At 38.7% G+C, this 17922-nt stretch overlaps 1 protein-coding gene across 2 annotated transcripts in view; it reads right to left on the bottom strand.

Moving 5' to 3' along the window:
- Positions 1 to 17343, bottom strand: part of dnah2 (dynein, axonemal, heavy chain 2) — a 64569-nt gene extending 47226 nt beyond the window's left edge. For both annotated transcript variants that reach the window (XM_080866902.1, XM_080866903.1), the window contains exons 1-23: positions 17145 to 17343; positions 16850 to 16923; positions 16564 to 16728; positions 16148 to 16382; positions 15281 to 15391; positions 14611 to 14849; positions 14196 to 14387; positions 13069 to 13226; positions 10972 to 11059; positions 10294 to 10499; positions 9782 to 9911; positions 9108 to 9290; positions 8779 to 8987; positions 5382 to 5528; positions 4852 to 5008; positions 4545 to 4654; positions 4303 to 4432; positions 4022 to 4210; positions 3758 to 3902; positions 3466 to 3658; positions 3170 to 3370; positions 1179 to 1335; positions 561 to 735 (exon numbers count right to left, since the gene is read on the bottom strand). In XM_080866902.1, coding sequence (XP_080723028.1) covers positions 561 to 735; positions 1179 to 1335; positions 3170 to 3370; positions 3466 to 3658; positions 3758 to 3902; positions 4022 to 4210; positions 4303 to 4432; positions 4545 to 4654; positions 4852 to 5008; positions 5382 to 5528; positions 8779 to 8987; positions 9108 to 9290; positions 9782 to 9911; positions 10294 to 10499; positions 10972 to 11059; positions 13069 to 13226; positions 14196 to 14387; positions 14611 to 14849; positions 15281 to 15391; positions 16148 to 16382; positions 16564 to 16728; positions 16850 to 16882 — 3553 coding nt within the window. In that variant the 5' untranslated portion in view covers positions 16883 to 16923; positions 17145 to 17343. The remainder of the gene's footprint in view (positions 1 to 560; positions 736 to 1178; positions 1336 to 3169; positions 3371 to 3465; positions 3659 to 3757; positions 3903 to 4021; positions 4211 to 4302; positions 4433 to 4544; positions 4655 to 4851; positions 5009 to 5381; positions 5529 to 8778; positions 8988 to 9107; positions 9291 to 9781; positions 9912 to 10293; positions 10500 to 10971; positions 11060 to 13068; positions 13227 to 14195; positions 14388 to 14610; positions 14850 to 15280; positions 15392 to 16147; positions 16383 to 16563; positions 16729 to 16849; positions 16924 to 17144) is intronic.
- Positions 17344 to 17922: the final 579 nt, after the last annotated feature.

Raw genomic sequence — 17922 nt, 5'->3', positions numbered from 1 at the left:
CACTAAGACTGACCTAAGCCTTGAAAAAATAAGAGCAAAGATTAAGTCATACTGTTTCTACCAAGTTGTCCTAAGTAGTATGTCTTATGTAATATTTCTGTTTATATTATCTAACTGTGGAAACATTTCTTTTATCACTTTTTTAGAGCGCTTACAAAGGATTTAATATTGGTCTATTAGTCTATTCACCAACCACTGAACATACAAAGACTTTGAGTGGAAGTAATGAAAATAGGACGTGAAACAAAAGTAAAACCTTCTAAATAGGAAAAAAAGATAATATTGGACATAAAAGCAGCAGGAAAAGGCAGAAGAGGTGGAAAAGGTGAGGTGCATTATAAAGATGAAGTATTATGAGTAACAAAGCATAGAGATACAGGGTTAAGAAAAGATTAGAAACTGGGTATTGTTCCAAAAGAGGCTTAATTTAGATCGTTAATGAGAAAAAAAGAAACAGAACAAGTGAAAGGTGCGCAATCACAAAATCATGACAAACTTGAAAACAAAGTATCTGAATATGTGAAAGAGCAAATGAGGGAGATAGAGAGAGGGACTGTGACCTGTGGCACTGAACTCCTCCACAGTGGCCTCAACCTTCTTCTTCAACTCCTCGTACGAGAGGAGGAGGCTGTTCTTAAACTTTTCCTTTTGTTTCTGCAGCATGATGTCACTGTCGATCAACACCTGCTGGAACCACACCCACTCCTCATTCAGCACATCACGCATTTCCTGCACCTGCAGAGAAACCGAACACAGTCAGCAGAACTGAATCATGATTAGAGGGAATGCATTTCTTCATGACATGTTCCAACAGTGTGTATATGTGTGCAGACACTCAGAAACCTTCAAGGTATACAAAATAAATTTGGCCTTGATTAGAAAAGATATGTTTTGATTGGTAAACTATATTTTGATACTATCTGAGGCCAATGAATGATAAACTTCACCCTCTGTGTAACTGCACAATTACTGTCAATATCAAAACAATATGAAAGACATTTTATTCGGCATGTCGCTCATAAGCAACACCAGCAGTACTCTTGGAATAACTGAGAGAGATAACTGGATAGACTTTACAGCGATACAAAGACAATGTGAAAATCCAATGTGATTGTATATAATACATACACAAAAACATGTGCTTTTTCAGTTTGTTTAGGGATGAACAAGGCACCTACATCTTGTTCCACTGGGACTTCATATTTGCCGAGGATAGCAAACTGTTCATGGATGACAGGAATCTGAGCTTCGGTCTTGGCCAAATTGCTCTGGAGAGTCTCCAAGAGCTTTTGGCTCTCACTGAGCTCCGTCAGCGTCTGGGGAGATTTTTTCAGCCTAAGCACACATAGTACATACAAACAAATACAACACAAAGTCAGATTTGCTTTTTATTATATTCATTCATTAACATTCATTTCGGCAATCTTAACTGGATCGTCCCTTCATCTTCATGTTCTGTACCCTAAAACATGCCCTAATATGCACGATATAGTCACACTTGCAGGATTTGTAAAAAGTCAACAGTCAATTAAGTGCCCACTAAGACTGCAAGTGTTCAGAGGACAGAAGAGACAGATGAAATGTCATGTCACTCCTGAAAACCCAAATACAACAGACTATAAGACCCACTAAAAGTCTCGTTAGGCTACAGTTTGGTAGCCTATTAAGAATAAATTAATGACATATGTGATGTTTTGCATAACTGTACCCCACTAGCATGAACGTTGTGTATGTTGTGCTATCATAAACCCACACTGTATACTCATTAATACATTAAAAACAGATAAAACATATAAAATGTTTAAACTGAGATGGGATAAGGCAACAAAAGGAACATCTTGCAACTAATTAGATTCATTGGCAGCAGCTCACTGACATTACTGGGTGTAAAATGAGCATCTTAGTGAGACAGTTTCTCAGAAATGAACATGGGCAAAAGAAAAATGCATCTAGTGGTTATTTCAGCAAAGCAATGTTAAGCAGTATACTGCATCTAATACAACTGCATGTCTTCACAGTAGAAGAGTCTGGGTTCAGAAGTGGCCTGTCTGCAGTCCAGACCTTTCACCAATTGAAAACATTTGATGCATCATCAAACGAAAAACATAAAGAAGACCGACTGTTGAACAGCTACAATACTATTGGACAGCATTCGTCTACTTAGTCCAGCAGCTGGTCTACTTAGTTTATAGCTGTAAATGGATTGTTATTCACAGAAGATGGGCTACAACACAGTCTGTGTCCCAGATGTGTTACTGCCATTAAATTATAAACAAGCGAATATTTTTTCAGTTTAAACATTAACTTGTTTTCTGTGTTTTAATGTGAATAAAATCATTGTATTTTGCTCTATTTATATTTTACCCAGCATCCAAACATCTAAAATAACTGCTTGTTATGTGATTGTAATTGCATGTTACTTCCCAACCTCTGTGCTTCGATAAATTATTTTCAATTCTTTCACAAGGTCTCTGCTTAATTAAATACACTTAGCGCTGCCGACTGCTCCGAAGCTAAGTTTGGAAAAGATTGTATCAAATGCCGGTTAAGTGTAGCATACAATTACATTTTTCTGCTAAAAGTGCACAAGATTGCAAGTGTGTGTGGGCAAAGCAAATTCAAATTCAAATTCAAATTCAAATTTTATTTGTCACGTACACAGTCATACACAGTACGATATGTAGTGAAATGCTTGGACAACTGCTCGTGACCTAAAGAAAACAAAAAAGGAAAGGCTATGAATAAGATAGGAAATAAATATGAAAAATTAAAAAGGGTAGCAGCCTGCACTGCGTGGGCTGACCTGTAGATGTTGCTGTTAAGGGCTTCAGGCAAACAAGCGCTGACATTCAATTCGTAATTCATGATCAAAGCATGTACTGGATAGCGCACAGCTCACACAAACTCCTCTTTGATAACACTTATATAACTGATGTCTTTTTCTCAGTAGAATGACATTTTTGGTAAACTTTTATAAGACTTCTTCACTTCAAACAACATTAAATATTGACCTTAAAACATACGGAATTTCTAGGAAATGAGTCCTCAAACATTAACTCTTGATTAATTATATTCACAAGAAATCTAGTGAATATAATTCATCTACTAGGTCCCAGAGTCAGCGACATAAACCCCCCTGTACGATAAGGTTATTTCACTGATTTCCCACCTGCTGGCACTGTCTTCCAGGGAGGCATGAAGTTCTTTTAGGCGCATGCTGGCCATGTCACTGAGAAGCTGAGTGAACTTGGTTTGCCACTCATTACAGTGCTGCACCAAGGAAGACTTGAGCGGTGAACAGTCCAGCATGACAAACTGGATGTTAAGCACCGTCTCTTCTTGTTGAACACTGCTGGCCTTCTCTGAGTACCTGGAAGTCAAGACGTGATAAAATATTGCAGAAAAAAAACTTTGTGGACGACTCAAGAGAACAACGTTAAATATTTAGATTATATTTCACAGTACCTTTGTATATCTGCATCAAAAGAAGACAGTGGTAGGTTAAGTCTCTGGTAGCGTTGTATAATGGAATCCTTATTCATCTCCCAGATGTCCCTGTATTTGTCCCAGTTTTTTAAATGAGATTGCAATTGGCTGGCATTGGCTGTCATCCCTGAGGCAATTGCAGCCTGAATCTTTTTTATCCCCTCATCTTGCCCTGGTGGATCAAACAGCATCAGAGTTAAAGGATAGAATTACAGACATGGTGACATATATGTTTATACTGTATTTTTATGTTTTAAAAAAATGTTCTGACCTATAATGATGTGTATGGGATCCTTCTGGGACTCTTGGTTGGAGAGAAGTTCTTGGAGTCGTTTAAATTCTGAGATGAGACTGATGAGCTGAGGCATAACATTCACAACCTGAGCAAGCTTTCTGAGAGTTGGGGAAAACGCTACCTGTTAAAAGAGACCCACATACTCATGTTTTAAACTGTTAACATATATGGACATGTCCCTTCACAATGTCAACAAATCAATATCAATGACTGAACCGGATTAAAACAGGTATCTAGTACCTTTGGAGCCATTTGTGGAGCTGCACTGTGGAGGGTAACGAGGACTTTAAACAGGGGGCTGGGTGTAGTCTTGCTGTCACCGTTGATCGCTCTGGATAGCTTCTTCAAGGAGTTTTTGATGTTACTGTTGAAAGCTTCTTCTATCATATGATCCACCCTCTCTATGTAGTTCACCCAGTGCTCCTGGACCTTAAAAACCATTTCACAATTTTAACATACAAAATACTGCAATAGAAACTAATATTATTATTATTATTATGGCAGATGAACAGAGGACATACCTCAGGTCCATCATCTGCCAAGATGTCATAGATCCGGGTCATGATATTGACAATATCCTGGTGTGCTGAGCGAAGTATTTGGAGAATGTTCTGCAGGTGAGCCTTCTGGTCATCCTCAAACTCCAGATTCCTAAATGAAAATAATTGAATTAAATAAATAATACTTTACATTGAATTTATTTTATGTATTTATTAGACAGACTTGTAATGTAATGAAAATGAGTTGTTAAATCAGTTCTTACCTGTACACAGTTTTTCCATCCAGTTTAACCAGAAGTGCTTCACTAATCTGATGACAGTGTTTGAAGATGGACTGACTGGACACTTTGTAATTATCAATTATCACATGGAGCTGAAAGTAAGAGGACAGTAGAGGGAAGAAGACAAGTGAAGCTGCTAAGTAAGACTCATCCACAGAGGTTTATTACAGGTTCAAAAAAATACGCTACAGATAAGGAAAATGTGATTGTTGCTAGTTTAGTTACTGTTGTCACCAGTCTGAGGCTCAAAAGAAAAATATCTGTAAGAGGTGAACTGCAATCTTACAACCTTGTCAACATGCAGGAGACAGTCACGGATGAAGATGTTAGAAGCTCCTTTAGACAACCACAGGAGTTTGGTCAGACCCGGCTGGATCTTCTTATCAATGAAACGTATTCTCTCCCGAAAAAGACCCAACTCCTCAGGAGAGAGCATTTCTGTGATCCTGGGACCCACAGATAAATATGTTTTTCTACTGACTGAATAATATCTGAACAGGCAGGATTATCAAATACAGCATGTACATCTTTCTCTGTGCTTGTAGGTGTGTAAATGTGCGAAATTATGAATCCATTTTAAAGTCTTACAAATGTTGATCAGTATTGGTGTCACGCGTTTCATTTTGTATAAAAGTGTAAGCACACAGGACCTTTAATTTAAGTGATTTTCTTTAGCTCACTGATTAATAATCTTCTTATAGTGCTCACAATTACAAGGATGTTAATTCACAAGACGTGTTCACAACACAAAAACTGGTCAAGCTCTCCAGATGAATGGTGATGCTGTGTAATGCTGCAAGCGAGTGTTCCAAGTCAGACCTGTTATACTCGCGGACCAGCAGCAGTACTTGCTGCCTCAGGCCTCTGAGGTCATCTCTGTCCTGGTAAATGTCAGATACACTCTGGGGGATCTCAAACTTTAGTCGATCCCAGCACTGGATCTCAGAGAACAGATTCAACAGGTCGCTAGACAAAAAAGATACAAAATAACAATACAGAGTAAGTACATTAAAATGTAAAGTTGTACGTAAATCTCTGGAGACCCCTGGGAAATTATACACTTTAATGACTGTTTTAAGCTAAAACATTAAGTACACTGCCTCCAGTAAACAGCTATCTTGTTGGAAACATTTCAAGTATAACTTCTGCAGTAGGGGAGACCGGGGATAGTTGTAACGTGGGTCAGTTGTAACACTTCCAATTTCTCCAATCAGGGCTAAGTTTCAAATGATGTGACTCATCCTGTGCATGCCCAACTCAGTTCTGCTATCACATGTGAAAAATCAGCACATTTTGTCAAACACAGACAATTTAACACGAAAAAAAGTAATTTGTATGCCAAAAAGTAAGTTTTTCTACTTTATTTCAATTTCTAATAGCATTATCTGCTTTGCAGTTAAACTCATCAAACTTAAATTATGTTATTTGTATGTCTATGGGGATATATTCTGTGTAGGTCTTTAGTGCTAATGTTTTAGCCGTTGGCTGTAATGTTAGCTAGTTCATGGCTATAGGAGTCTGGGTCAGTTGTAACAGCAACAGTCTGGGTTAGTTGTAACAATAATGCAGATGTTACAACTTATCACACTATTACTTTAACTTATATTAAACAAGTTGGGGCAACGACATCAGCAGAGAGAGGTTCACTGGTCGCATTTGTATATGTGGTTAATGCCATTGGCAACACAATTCCTCCACTGTTTGTGTTCCCACACATACATTATGCAGACCTCTGTGTCAGAGATGGACCAGTAGGAAGTACTGGTAGTGGAAATAAGTCAGGATGGATGCAAGAAACAGATTTCCTCATCTTTCTGAAGCACTTTGCAAACCACACCAAGGTAAGCCAGGATAAAAAGTAATGGAATTGCGATGCTGGTGAACAACTACATTTTTTCAGCTTCATTGTTATGTTCAAAATTGGTGCAAGAGTTGTAGGTTATAATGCCCACTGAGCCAATGAGGCCAAACTCAAGGAAGACCAACCAAAATTAATGAAATATTCAGTTGCAGAAAATTCCATAATTTGTCTTTTTTGGGGGGTTGGAATATGTTCAAAAGCTAGATTTCTGCATTCTGTCACACACACACACAGCTACATAAATGGATGTAAGTGCATTCATGTGTTGAATAAACAAAGATTACATGTTAATGTTTTGTTAGTATCCTTATTTCATTGTGTTACATTTTACCCCAGGATATGTTACAACTAACCCAGACTATGGGGTTAATTTTAACATTTCACTCTTTGTGTTTGAGACCATACCATAGAAATGCGTAATTGTGCTGCAGAGAAAATAGCTGCACTATTTAATAGCCGAGACATGTAAATACTTTGCATTACATTTTGAATCCACTACCTTAAAAGAGCTCCGAGTTACAGACAGAAATGTCAAAAATGTTACAACTATCCCCGGTCTCCCCTACATTTATATAAAAACGGCACATGTACACATTTGTGTGTTTGTATTCATGCCCAAATGTTTGGTCTTTGCATGAATCTATTGTGTAAGAGCACATTTGTGTATTCACCTAACAGTAAAGTGTACAGGGAGTGCAGAATTATTAGGCAAATGAGTATTTTGTCCACATCATCCTCTTCATGCATGTTGTCTTACTCCAAGCTGTATAGGCTCGAAAGCCTACTACCAATTAAGCATATTAGGTGATGTGCATCTCTGTAATGAGAAGGGGTGTGGTCTAATGACATCAACACCCTATATCAGGTGTGCATAATTATTAGGCAACGTCCTTTCCTTTGGCAAAATGGGTCAAAAGAAGGACTTGACAGGCTCAGAAAAGTCAAAAATAGTGAGATATCTTGCAGAGGGATGCAGCAGTCTCAAAATTGCAAAGCTTCTGAAGCGTGATCATCGAACAATCAAGCGTTTCATTCAAAATAGTCAACAGCGTCGCAAGAAGCGTGTGGAAAAACCAAGGCGCAAAATAACTGCCCATGAACTGAGAAAAGTCAAGCGTGCAGCTGCCAAGATGCCACTTGCCACCAGTTTGACCATATTTCTGAGCTGCAACATCACTGGAGTGCCCAAAAGCACAAGGTGTGCAATACTCAGAGACATGGCCAAGGTAAGAAAGGCTGAAAGACGACCACCACTGAACAAGACACACAAGCTGAAACGTCAAGACTGGGCCAAGAAATATCTCAAGACTGATTTTTCTAAGGTTTTATGGACTGATGAAATGAGAGTGAGTCTTGATGGGCCAGATGGATGGGCCCGTGGCTGGATTGGTAAAGGGCAGAGAGCTCCAGTCCGACTCAGACGCCAGCAAGGTGGAGGTGGAGTACTGGTTTGGGCTGGTATCATCAAAGATGAGCTTGTGGGGCCTTTTCGGGTTGAGGATGGAGTCAAGCTCAACTCCCAGTCCTACTGCCAGTTTCTGGAAGACACCTTCTTCAAGCAGTGGTACAGGAAGAAGTCTGCATCCTTCAAGAAAAACATGATTTTCATGCAGGACAATGCTCCATCACACGCGTCCAAGTACTCCACAGCGTGGCTGGCAAGAAAGGGTATAAAAGAAGAAAAACTAATGACATGGCCTCCTTGTTCACCTGATCTGAACCCCATTGAGAACCTGTGGTCCATCATCAAATGTGAGATTTACAAGGAGGGAAAACAGTACACCTCTCTGAACAGTGTCTGGGAGGCTGTGGTTGCTGCTGCACGCAATGTTGATGGTGAACAGATCAAAACACTGACAGAATCCATGGATGGCAGGCTTTTGAGTGTCCTTGCAAAGAAAGGTGGCTATATTGGTCGCTGATTTGTTTTTGTTTTGTTTTTGAATGTCAGAAATGTATATTTGTGAATGTGGAGATGTTATATTGGTTTCACTGGTAAAAATCAATAATTGAAATGGGTATATGTTTGTTTTTTGTTAAGTTGCCTAATAACTATGCACAGTAATAGTCACCTGCACACACAGATATCCCCCTAAAATAGCTAAAACTAAAACAAACTAAAAACTACTTCCAAAAACATTCAGCTTTGATATTAATGAGTTTTTTGGGTTCATTGAGAACATGGTTGTTGTTCAATAATAAAATTATTCCTCAAAAATACAACTTGCCTAATAATTCTGCACTCCCTGTATTTACCATCAGTTATAGTGCATCTAGGTTTATTACACAGAGTTTAGCATGTAAGCTTTGTACCTCTTGTGTTTAAGTCATGTGTGCTCGTGTTGTTTGACCCACTTGTCAAAGTTGATGTCCAGCTTCTTGTTCTTGCAGCGCACCATGAGTGGCTGCTCCAGGCGTTTGAGATACTGCACATCCAACTTCTGAGTCCATTCACTGAAGTTCTTCCTCACAATCTCATCCAGAATTTGCATAGTTTGACCACAGGTGGTAAGTAACTCCTTGCAGGTCTGAGAATCCAGTATTAAGTGGGCCTTCTGAAGCACCTGGAGGCAAAGGAAAGCAAACAGAGTAGAGGAGATGGAAGTAAGGTTGGTTAGTGATTGCAGAAAGCAATAATTGTGTACTAAAAATCAAAGGTCTTTCTTGTTGTCTAAACGCCTCACCTCCATGAATCTCTCTAACTGATGTCTTTGGGCCATCACCCAGTAGACCTGGCCTGCTTTCCGGGGCATATGATCAGGGTAAAACATTGAGGTCTGGTTCAGCTCTTTGTTTCCGATTTTAAGCTCTTTGTAAAAGATATTGAAGGTTTCCTCCAGCTTCTCTTCTACAGTGCGCTTAATGGACTGTGATGGAAGAATTCAAAGATACATGTTATGATGGTAACAGAAAAAAATAGGGCAAAGAGAAAAGTTTAGCTGTAATGAAAACAGAAAAATAGCATTTGATTGATCATTGCACTGAATGAAATCTGTAATTGGAACAAATCTGAAGGTCTCTAGTACAACAAAAGCAAACTATTCACCCATGTGTGCAACTGCTTTTACTCTAACAAACACACAAACTTGAGCACAGCAATTTATTCACCCCGTTATCATGGCAAAGTGTGTAATACGCTGCTCCATCGTGTCTTTGGACACATGTGCAGAAGTTGCAGTCACAGCAGGGTTTTGCCATGATACTGGGTTGATTTATTAGAATTAGCAACGCAGGACCAGATATTAACCTGTAACATTTAATTAAAAACAAATGAAAATGTGTTACATTGTTTAATACAAATTTAGCCAATGATAAAACTTGTGTAACTGTTTCTGTGAATGTCTTTGTGAAAGCGTACCTTGCGAGCGAACAAAGGCGTAAAGACGTCAAGGAGCCGAATTCCTTCCTCAACTGTGTTCCCTGTCGTAAACACTGAACCAATCAGGCCCCGAATCTTCATCTCCAGATCTTTTACAAACGCACAAAACCTGTACACATGCATACACACACCAAAACATGTCTACAAGCCAAAATACTTAATGAATTTAGCAAAAGCATGCTAACAGAAGTGTAGACACGCATACTAACACTGATATCCGCAGAGACGCATTAATGTAGAGGAGAAGTTAAAATCGTGTAGGGATGTATTAACATAATGAGCATCCAGAGGTAAGATCAGAAAAACAGCTTTTATATTTGTTCACCTTCTGCCAAACCACTCATTTGGGTTGCATAGGTTCTGGTGCTCCCTTTATTTAACTGCCCGTGGCTCCCCACAAACAACAATTATATTTTATAAACATGAAAAAACCCTTTCAAACTATTATATTCCACATTCATTTGATTATTTTAAAACAAACAAAGCTTAACCTGTTGAATTCATTGCACCATGTGGTATCCTTGACATCAAGTATGCCCTTGTCAACAGAGCGTAGTTTTTCCAGGCTGCGATGGAAGTCGCTTTCATTCTTCAGGAGGGTGCCAGTAAACCCTGGTCCCTTGCAACCACCTAAGCATGGCAGAGCCCTCTGCTGACCATCCTCCCAGCGGGCAAACTGATGCTGGCAGTCACATATCTGTGAGCAGACAAGAGAAGCTAATAATCTCATATCAAACAACATATATATCTATCCCACACAAGGGATTTTCTGAAATTATATTGGAGGTGATCACCTGCTGACTCATAAGACTACCTATAAAGTTGTCAACAATAAAGGCCACCTTACTCACACAAATGAACAAACTGTCACTATAATACTGTTTAAGAAATTGTATTTAAATAGAAACAAAATTTCTTTTCAGTTTTTGTTCTGGGTGTTTTGTCATTAGTCTCCATTTTACAGGAGCCCAAGCTGCTTTTATAGAAGAGTTCTGTCTACAGAAGAGCTACTGAAAGAGTAGGATAGCACAAGGTGGGTGCCATTTTTTCCTTTCTTTTTTTGAAACATGTCTTTTTAGTATTGTTCCTTTGCTCATGATGGTTAACCTGATAATTGTGATTCAGTATGCAGTGTTACTTGTTCTGTGCTACCGAGAGAAAATATTTACCTCAATTAGGTCTCTGAGCCTCTGAACATACGACTCAATCACCACGATAAACGTTGTTTTGTCCAGGACCCAGCCTTTTCGGGAATACCTGATGTGAATGAAAAAGGATAAAGATAAAGGAAAAGGCTAGAACAACGGAGCAAAGAGAGCAAAGAGAAACAGAAAAAAAGGCAGAAAATGGGCTTGGATGACTGGAGGTTGGTGGGCAACACTAAATGAAATGGTTTTTCATTTTATAATATATCTTTAGAGGTTATAAATAGGACGAGTGAAGTTTATCAATTGTGAAATCTTTAAAAAGAAAAAGTACACTGTATATATCAGTGGTCCCCAACATTTTTTGCACCACGGTCCGGCCTTTAAGGTGTCGTAGATGAATACAACAACATAAAACCAGTACTGGTACCAAAAAAAAGAAGATTTATTCATAACACACAGGAAAATAACCAGAGAATCTGAGTAAATGATAAAAACATTAAAAAAATAGTGCTAAAAAACGATAACAACCCTGAAAACCATAAACTTCACACCTGAGCCTCAACTCTTGCGGCTCGGTACCAAACGACTCACGGACTCATGGAAAAAGTCTGGAAACTGTGTAAAATGTAAATAAAACAGTATTCAAGGTCTTGTACATTTCAAAAATCTACATTTTAATCACAATAGAACAGAATAACAGATGTTTAAACTGAGAATGTGTTTCATTTAAAGAACAACATTCATTTTGAATTTGATAGCAACACGTGTCTAAAAAGTTCGGATGGGGTCATGTTTGCCACTGTGTAGCTCCCCTCTTCTTTTAACAACAGTCTGTAAGCATCTGTGAACTGAGGAGAACAGCTGCTGGACATTCATGTCCGATAGAGGATTCTAGCTGCTCTACATCTTCTTTGTTCTTCTTTGTCATATTTTTCTTTCAAGATGCGCCAAACGTTTTGGTTGGTGAAAGGTCTGAACTTCTACTGCGAAGCCACGATGTTGTAATAGATGCAGGATGTGGTTTGTCTTACTGAAATATGCGAGGCCTTCCCTGACAAAGACACCATCTGGATGGGAGCATGTATGCTGCTCTAAAACTTGTGTATTCCTTTCAGCACTGATGGTGCCTTTCCAGATGTGCAAGCTACCAATTCCATAGGCACAACGCACCATCAGGCTTTTGAACTGAGCACTGATAACCAGATGATACCTCTCTCCTCTTTAGTGCAGGGGATGTGGTGTCTTTCCAAAAAGAATTTTAAATTTGGATTCGTCTGACCACAGAACAGTTTTCCACTTTGCCTCAGTCCATCTTAAATGAGCTTTGGCCCAGAGAAGATGGCATTTCTGCATCATGTTCACATGTGGCTTCTTCTTTGCACGGTAGAGCTTTAATCTGCACTTGTGGATGGCATGGTTAACTGTGTTTACATACAGTCATTTCTGGAAGCATTCCTGATTCTATGTAGTGATTTTCATGACAGAAACATGCATGTTGCTGTTTTTTTGTTTGTTTGTTTTCTTTAATGCAGATCCCCAAGTGCCCAAAGACACAGGCTTAATATTGATTTTTAGCCTTGTCCTTTGTGCACAGAGTTTTTTTCCACATCCTCTGAATCTTTTGATTATATTATGTAGTTGGCAAGATATTCCAAGTCTTTGCAGTTTGACCTGGAGAAACATTATTCTGAAACTGTTTCACATTTGATAGTTTTTTTGTTCTTTGTGTATTTTATGTTCAATATAGGTATTTGTTGTGCCTGAAAATGAACAAATAAATGAATGAATGAATGAATGAATGAACCTCTGACCACCAAACTGCCTCTCTAAGATACTCAATCACTTTACTGACTGACTGTTATCCGTTAACCTAATTAACTACAAAATGTTCCTCCAGCTTTTTGGAATTCAGCTTTTATTTCAAGGTTGAGAACAAAATACAAGAAGATCTGAGGTGATGATCACTGTAACCAACATGGCTGAACTTATTTAAGTAAATATGAACCTAAATATGAATTTAGGTTCAAGTTCAGACTAACTATATACAACATATTTAGGAATTTAAAACAATCAAGAAAACTCTGTTTTGTATTTCTATGCATGTAAAATTTCTCCTACTTGTGATGAATTTTTGAGGCACGGAGGTAAACTTCCTTCCAGATCAGGCAACACTGCATGCAGTCGCTGAGGATTTGTTTGCTAGATAACACGTAGCCTTCAAAAATCCTGTCCAGACAGATCCTTTGAGAGCACAGACGGATGATCTCATTAGTCATCTGCAACACAGGGACATATAGTTTAAGTATTTGGCAGCTGAGCTTTTTCTTGCTCTTATTAACTTATTATAAGGAGAACAAAGAACGCATCGCCCGTCTGCTACTTGTTAAATTACCCCAGTCACAGGTCATTACCCTGCAGCCTTCAAGATTTACAAATTATATGAATTATATTAACCAGACAAAGTGAATCTGAGCAAAAAAAAAAAAAAAGTAATGCAAGCATGCTAACTCAAAACATAATAATTTTATAATTATTATAATTTATCCCTCTGCTTGTGGAGCTGTCATTTTAAATGTAAAAATAAGTCGTGCAATGAAAATGATCAGATATTTTATTTGGTCCATTGACTTGCTAGATATCAGAACTCTGATGTCTACATATTCAAAACGGGTGCTCATGGTCTCTCTGATGATGATGATGGTGATGATGATGAGCACCAGCATGTGAGAAAAAGAAGGCACAACAACAGAAAATAATACAGCTTAAAAAGGTGCTCCTAGAAAAACATTTTATCACAAAATGAAAATATGTGATAAGTAAATAACAGAACAATGTATAACACAGTCAGCTGCCTTTCAAGTGATTCTCTTGGCCCACAGATGGACTTCAGTTTTAGGTTTATTTAAATAAAGCTGATATAGTTTATATAGCTTCTATTGTAGCTATGATGAAAAACAACCAGTATGAGCACTCCACATTTGATATATAGTGTATGACAAGTTAGATACAATCCACCAAATCTACAATGAAAGTACCAGAGATTTTATATAAACACTGTTTTTCATTTTGATATTTAGGATATTACACAGTACAAGCCAGAGATAATAGATAAGAATTAGCCGAAAGTGTTATGTTAATGAGCACTGACCTGTCAAAATAAAATCCATAAAATGAACTGTATCATGAAAAGGACACTGGTTTAAGTCTAATGTTGAAATCTAGCGAGAGTTTAACATTTCAGGTACCTGGCGGAAGAAGTTGACGATCCTCTCACTGGTATTGTAGTGGGGGGAGTTGATCCAGATGATTCGAATGAGACTGACAATGTGTTTAAACTTGGAAGCAATTTGACTTGGTTTAAGCTGCTCAAGCTCTTCGCAAGGCTCCTTCAATATGGACAAGAAGGTCAGATTTGACTGGGCCTGAAGAGAACAATCCTGGGCAGAACACACACACAAAGTCAAGGTGAAATGAATGATTACTACTATTATTTCAGTCACATTCACCAAAGCTTTCACGTTCACATATTGAGGCCTTCCAGCTAGACTGCAACATACGAAGCACAACACTTTGTGCTTATGATGCTATTTGTTTTGTAAATAAAATGTTGACATTATTTGGATTAAATCTTTATTATAAGCTGACTTTGCGCAGATTTACCTGTATTTCATGGGCCAGCTGACAGAAGCGCTGTACATACAGAGACTTTGCAACCTGGAGGATGTTCTGGATGTGCTTGACCCCTGGCTTCTGTAGCTGCCGGCTGATGTTCAACAGCTGGGTAGAGCGAGTCTTCCAGAAGGATATCTCCCGCAGTGGACCACAGCTGTCTCTCATGTTCACAATGTCTTGCGCATTTAGTAGCTCCTTGATTTGATCAGTCCAGTGGATCATTACAACTAAAACATGTAGAACATGTGAATGGAGGACACAGGAAATTAAGGTAGGAACAAACAATATAGAAAAGACACATAATAAGTAGACATAAACTAGTGGTGTTATGCTATAACTACTAAGCATGACTACAGAAATGTCATGGATATGAGAATGCAACAGAGTTCTGAACATAGATGATGGAAATAGAAAGAAGCAGCCAAAAACATGAACAGGTGCAAATTTTGTAAGATGGACCTTGAATGAAATAAAATCACTGGAGAGCCTGAGACAGAAAGCTCATGGTGCAGTTTCAATGTTGTCTTCAGTATAAAGTCAGAGAACAGACATTTGTAAGTGTGAGCCTTTTAACCCATACCCTTCAGAGACACATGGAAACCAAAAGCAACCCTTGTCAGCTGCATGCAGATGCATACAAATAGCGCCGCTAGCTTACTTTCCATTCTCTGTATCAGCTTCCTGTCCTTGCTGGCCTCCTCAGCACTGCACTGCAGGCCTTCCATTGGGATGTAGAGAACAGTGTTCCCAAACTTCCTATGTACATCATCTGTTCAAAAAGAAAATAAAATTACACCACATGTGTAATGCTCATATGTGACCATCAACTACTCACGGCATCAACTGAAGTCATCTGACAAGTTCCATTCTTTTCATCCTTCCTACCTATAGTCCTGTTACACAGCACAATCTGCACGCAGAGGCCCATAAAATACCTTTCCCTCCATTTAAAGAAATACTGTATGCATACTATAAATAGACAATTCACAGTCACAGGGGAGCTTGATTGAATCACTTCTGTTTAACAATGCTCACCAGCCAGTGGGGTTGAGCTTGAATGATTTTGCAGGAATATTGGGAGACATATCCAAGAAAAGCTAAGCTTGCCTTCCGTATTTATCATCAAGAGTACAAGGCACTGGTACAAACGTACATTATACTATGTAAGCCTAAAGTCAAACTGGAAAGCAGCAAAAAGTCGGAAGTAAAAGATACGTGTGATTTTCACTGCCTATATTAAGGATTTGCAGATTGGAAGCATAAACAAGCGGGGGTGGGGGGGACATATTTGTAGAAGCAGAACTACTTCTGTTAAGTAAGATGAGGAAAAATACTTCAAAGGAAGTTGACAAAACTGCCTGTGTAGACTCTTCTTTAATGAGCCCTAAAGAGTCTCAATGACAAATCATAGTGCGAAAAGCAAAGCTAAATAACTTGAAAGAAGTCAAATAAACCGTATAATGTGAGACTAAGTGTTGAAAGAGTGAAATGCCTGTTTCTTTAAAAAAAAATAAAATTTACCCACCTGTAAGGCTGGCGAGATATAAGTGCATGTGTTTGGTATAGCTGTCCTTGATGCTCTGCTCCCTGTAGGCACTAATGGCAACTGGGGGGGCGTGCAAACAGGTCATGTCTTGAAGCAGCCTCTGGATGGGGTTGCCTCGCACCGTGCCAAACTGTATGGCTGTATCAAACGTTTCTAGTGTGATTATGGCTTCTGGCACACGGACAAAATAGGACAACTGCCCTACCACCTCTCCCTATGAAGATAAATATTCAGATGCAGTGGTGAAAGAGACAGAAAAAGAAGGCAAAGGGGGCGACAGAATTAACAAACAAAACATTAGGCACTTTTATATTTTCCCCTCAAACATTACAAGACCAGTAAAATCAACTGAAATAAATCACCATACACAATGCTGAGAGGAAAGAGTGTTGTACCAGTAAGGGCATCGAGTACTCCACCCGAAGTCCAACCTTGGTGTCCAGGTAGACTACCATGGTTGTGATAGAGGCGTCTTCAATGAACTGATCCACAGCTTTCTCATTCTCCTCTGTCCATGATTCTTCGGTTACACCAGAAATAGCCACACAGTCGATGAACAACTTAGATGATAGTGAGATGAAAGGATGAGTATGTGTAGAGGAGTGGGGAGGAAAAGTTGATTAATAATTGCCACAACTCGTTAAGGTGGAAGAAAAAGTTTAATTTCTAAATCACAGTCACCTGACGAATAGCCTTAGAGTATTCCTCTTCCATTTCTTCTTTTTTCCGTCAAGCTTTCTGTTCTTTCTCTATGGCTGTGAAAGATTAAGGACACGAATATACGACACAGGCTACAGTGCAGCAGTGAATTGAAGCATCAAGTTTAAAACACACACACACACACACACACACACGCACACACACATGTATATAGTTTAGTAAACCATTATGATTAAGTTACTGTAGCATGAGTGTTACAGACTAGCTTACCACATACTAGTTTAGGCAGTTGGTAAAGTTTTAGCGACGTCGTTACCTTTGGAGAGAAGTCTTCGGCAGCAAAAATATTTACTTCACCTTTCTATTTAAACCCTCCGACATGACAGCTGTAACCCGGTAAAAAAAACACACCAAAACATTTCCGTGAGGTCATTGTGACCGAACTTAAATCGGTAATTACACAAATGTTCGTCTATCTGGTCCTTCCTGTCCCTTTACAGTGAACCATGTAGCTGTGTGTGCTCGTCACCTTGGAAACCTTTGGTTGCCAGGGGAACCCACGTGGACTGGGGCTGAGCGCGGCAGACACGTGAGCGATATTGTTGGCAATACTGTTTTTGTTTTTTCCTTCCACAGTATATACAACTACAAATGCGTTTTTCTGGGGTTGTTGGAAGATTTATTTTGTAATTGTAAAATTTGTAATTTTTTCTACATCCTGTATGATCAGAAGCGTATTGCCAGTGCACATGGGCGCTTTCATATATTCAAGATTCAAGAGCTTTATTGTTTATATATAGTAAACGTGCACACAGGTGTTGGTAATCATATTAATTCTGTGCCTAAATGAAATAAAACCTTGAATCGTTTAATTACTAATATGTGTTTTTCTACCTCGTTGGTGGAAAATATGGCGTCAAATCCGACCAACAACATGATTTTGTAAAATAAAAGTTCAGAGAAGGAAGATGTACATACTGGACTTTGACTGTATTTTCTCCTTAAGAATAAATGAAGTAAGTAAAAGATAAACTACTCAATGACCGAAGATGAGATTTTATTTATTTATTGTTTCGCCTTAGGTATTCTGTTAA

Source organism: Rhamphochromis sp. 'chilingali' (assembly GCF_963969265.1).
Source record: "Rhamphochromis sp. 'chilingali' genome assembly, chromosome: 1".
Taxonomy (NCBI): Eukaryota; Metazoa; Chordata; class Actinopteri; order Cichliformes; family Cichlidae; genus Rhamphochromis; species Rhamphochromis sp. 'chilingali'.
Note: the sequence above shows the minus strand (reverse complement) of the source record. Positions and strands in the feature narration are given on the sequence as shown.